The following is a 3104-nucleotide window of genomic DNA, read 5'->3' as shown; positions in this document are numbered from 1 at the left end:
GCAGGAATAAAAACACAACTGTGTTAGGCTGCTGGCCTATAGGGCTGTAGTGGATTCACAGTCACAATCTGTAATTAGCCTTGAACTGCTTTAAGTAGACAGGGTACTTAGTGTAACCTAGGAGTGCATGGGGTTTTGTCTGGAGTGCACTGTGTTACTGAGACTTTCTCTGAGAGCTTACTATTAGTCAAGAGCTAACAATGCAAGTGTGTTTGTATCTAGACTGATGACTTGGAGTTCCTCTAAACATCTTTGCCCAAGTTTTAAGTTAAATTGTTACGTAGCCTGGAGGAGGGACTAAAATAGGAGCGCTATACAAATCTTAATGTCATGCGCTCATGCTGATATTGATCCAGCAGAAAGTGTTCTTTTACCATAACTTTCAAGCTGACAAATGTGGCTTCTGTGTTCCTTTTTCAGGAAATATGAAGAGATCTACCCACCAGAAGTGGATGAATTTGTGTATATAACAGATGATACCTACACAAAGAGGCAGCTGCTAAGAATGGAACACCTGCTTCTCAAAGTGTTGGCTTTTGACCTAACAGCCCCAACCACTAACCAGTTCCTTCTTCAGTATATTCAGAGACACAGAGTCTGTATCAGGACAGAGAACTTTGCAAGGGTATGAATTACCCTTCTTTTAGGACTGAGGGAGGAGAAGTGATCCTAAAAGCAGAATCACTTGTATTTCATTATCTGAGCAGGCAGGTTCTGCTACTATACTATGCTCTAGCAGAAGATACTCATGGTCTCATGGAGATCTGAAGTTTGGCCTTCCTGGTCAGGGATAATGCACTGACTAGGCAGCGAGGTGGTAGAACGTGGTTATTTTTTCCACAGTGTCTGCATAGCCAGTCTGCTCTGGATGTGGTGGTACTACATGTTGCTACACAATGACACAGCCTATAACTGCATAGGCAACCCTGCTTAGAAACAGGATAACCCAAGCTTATAGCAAAACATCTGACGTGCTGCTTATGTGTAAAGGGTATAGGATTGTACAGTGACTCTACTGCAACAGAGGCCAAACTCTATTTGAGAGCTGTCGATTTAACCCTGATCTCCAAGTGAGGTCCATCTGTGTGAACAGAAGCCTTAGAGGATGGGAAAAGTATGTTTGTTATTTTTACAAAATATGAATTTTCTAAGTATCTGTAAAATTACATCAGAGCTCATGATGGGACCAGAACTGCAGATTACAGTGTAGACTGTTTAGGCTTTGACAGAGTGTGGTCTTTCTGTCCCCCACTGAAACATGCTAAAAGTCCTTTAAGATCAACAGGACTTCAAATGCTATTTCTACCCACCAGACATGTAACTCATGGTTTTTACATGAAACTGAGACCACTGACAATTTTCAGTTTGCTGTATTGGCCTAATTGTACCAGCTAGGCTCATTCTGTGTGAAAGACTTATGGGATTTTTGTGTGTGGAAGACTTATGGATTTTTTGTTCAGTATCTTGCAGAGTTAAGTCTCCTTGAAGCTGATCCTTTTCTGAAGTATCTTCCATCACAAACTGCTGCAGCAGCCTACTGTCTAGCAAACTATACGGTGAACAGATCTTTCTGGGTAAGAACTGCATGTTAATGAGTAGCTCAAGGATTTGATGTTATTGTTAAAACTAGGCTGAGAAGCAGAAGGAGTAGCTTCAAAGTATGTTGTTATAAAGGCTGAAATTCTAGGATGAGTGGTTGATCCTGAGCTAATGGGACTACTTGATAAATGAATGTTAAATCAACCTGAAATATCCTGCCTCTTCTCTGAAATGGGAGGGACCTTGCTGTCTTCCTCACTTCTATCAAGTCTGTACCTAAGGCCTTGTCAGCCTTTCATGTCCAAAACTCCTCCCCCAAAGTACAATTTAGGGGCTTTCTGGGAGGGAGAGGAGAGCTGAATGTGTCCACTTGAGTGGAATGACTGTACTGAGTGTCTGTGTTAATGCAAGCTTTGATAGGCCTCAGCTGTGTGTTGGAGGAGTAGCTTTAGCAGAGAGCAGAACCCAGAGGAGATGTAATGGATGCCACATGCTTAGAGCAGAAGGAGCTTCTTGTCAGATCTCCTGGCACCAAGGAAGACCTAGAGTGAAAGTGATGGCAGGAGACCCTTGAATCATTTTCAAGCCTAAAGAATCTAGAGCGAGCACTGATGTAGTGAAAATGGTTTCTGTTTCTGTAGAAAATATATCTCTATGTGAATGTTGTCTACAATAGTGTAACACTGGTTTTTCTCCTCTGACCAGCCGGAAACACTTGTTGCATTCACCGGGTATTCATTAAGTGAGATAGTGCCTTGCCTGACTGATCTGCACAAAGCATGCCTTGATGCTCCCCATTGCCAACTGCAAGCAATTAAGGAGAAGTACAAGCGCTCACAGTAAGTAACCAGGAAGCCAGTGTTCTGTAACTTGGAGGCTGTAAGCACAGGATGACTCTGGTTTAGCAGCCTGGCCTATAGCTGCTGTAGCTGAACTTCTCATAATGGTTAGCTTCTATTCCTGAAACAGAAGCCTCTGACAGCCTCCTGAGGGGAAAACTTTTCTGACCAGAAGAGTAGTTCATGCATAGGTGTACAGATGTACTGGGTAACAGTCATCCGCAACATTGCAGAAAAATTATTTTATTCCCCAGTGTATTGCACAAGAATGTGATGTCCTTAAATTTGTCAGCTAAACTAATCTTTATTGACCGAGTTTTTATTCCAGGTACCTGCAAGTGTCTCTTCTGGAACCCCCAGCAGTTCTTCCTCTACAATAGAGACTGTGGATCCTGGATTTGGAGATTATTTCCTCCCAGTCAGCAAAGCTGGCCTAACATTTCAGAGTACTGCAGGTCATGTGTCTGTAACCGTAGTGATCAGAATGGTTTTTAGCTAGTATTTTTAATTAGATGCCTTTTTTAAAAAAGGGTATTAGACTATAGGTCTTAATATAATTGACAGCACTTAATAAATGTCTTATTACATCGTTCCTCTGTGAATCTCCTGACTCCTCTTAATATCTGCGGTAACAGTGACAAGAAGGGGTTGTGATGTTTTTGGTTTTTTTTAAATCCATTGTGAGCAGGGCTTCTAAGCTAGCCGGAGTCAAAGTGTGGCTTGAAC

General features: G+C 42.1%; 1 protein-coding gene across 1 annotated transcript in view; it reads left to right on the top strand.

Moving 5' to 3' along the window:
- Positions 1 to 2758, top strand: part of CCNA1 (cyclin A1) — a gene marked incomplete at its 5' end in the record, with an annotated part of 4483 nt that extends 1725 nt beyond the window's left edge. Inside the window, 4 exons of the mRNA XM_010286387.1 lie at positions 421 to 625; positions 1461 to 1574; positions 2245 to 2378; positions 2707 to 2758. Of these exons, the coding sequence (XP_010284689.1) occupies positions 421 to 625; positions 1461 to 1574; positions 2245 to 2378; positions 2707 to 2758 (505 nt within the window). The remainder of the gene's footprint in view (positions 1 to 420; positions 626 to 1460; positions 1575 to 2244; positions 2379 to 2706) is intronic.
- Between the last annotated feature and the right edge of the window lie 346 nt (positions 2759 to 3104).

Source organism: Phaethon lepturus, unplaced genomic scaffold (genome assembly GCF_000687285.1).
Source record: "Phaethon lepturus isolate BGI_N335 unplaced genomic scaffold, ASM68728v1 scaffold15804, whole genome shotgun sequence".
Classification (NCBI taxonomy): Eukaryota; Metazoa; Chordata; class Aves; order Phaethontiformes; family Phaethontidae; genus Phaethon; species Phaethon lepturus.
The sequence above is the reverse complement of the archived record's forward strand: the minus strand, read 5'-3'. Positions and strand labels throughout refer to the sequence as shown.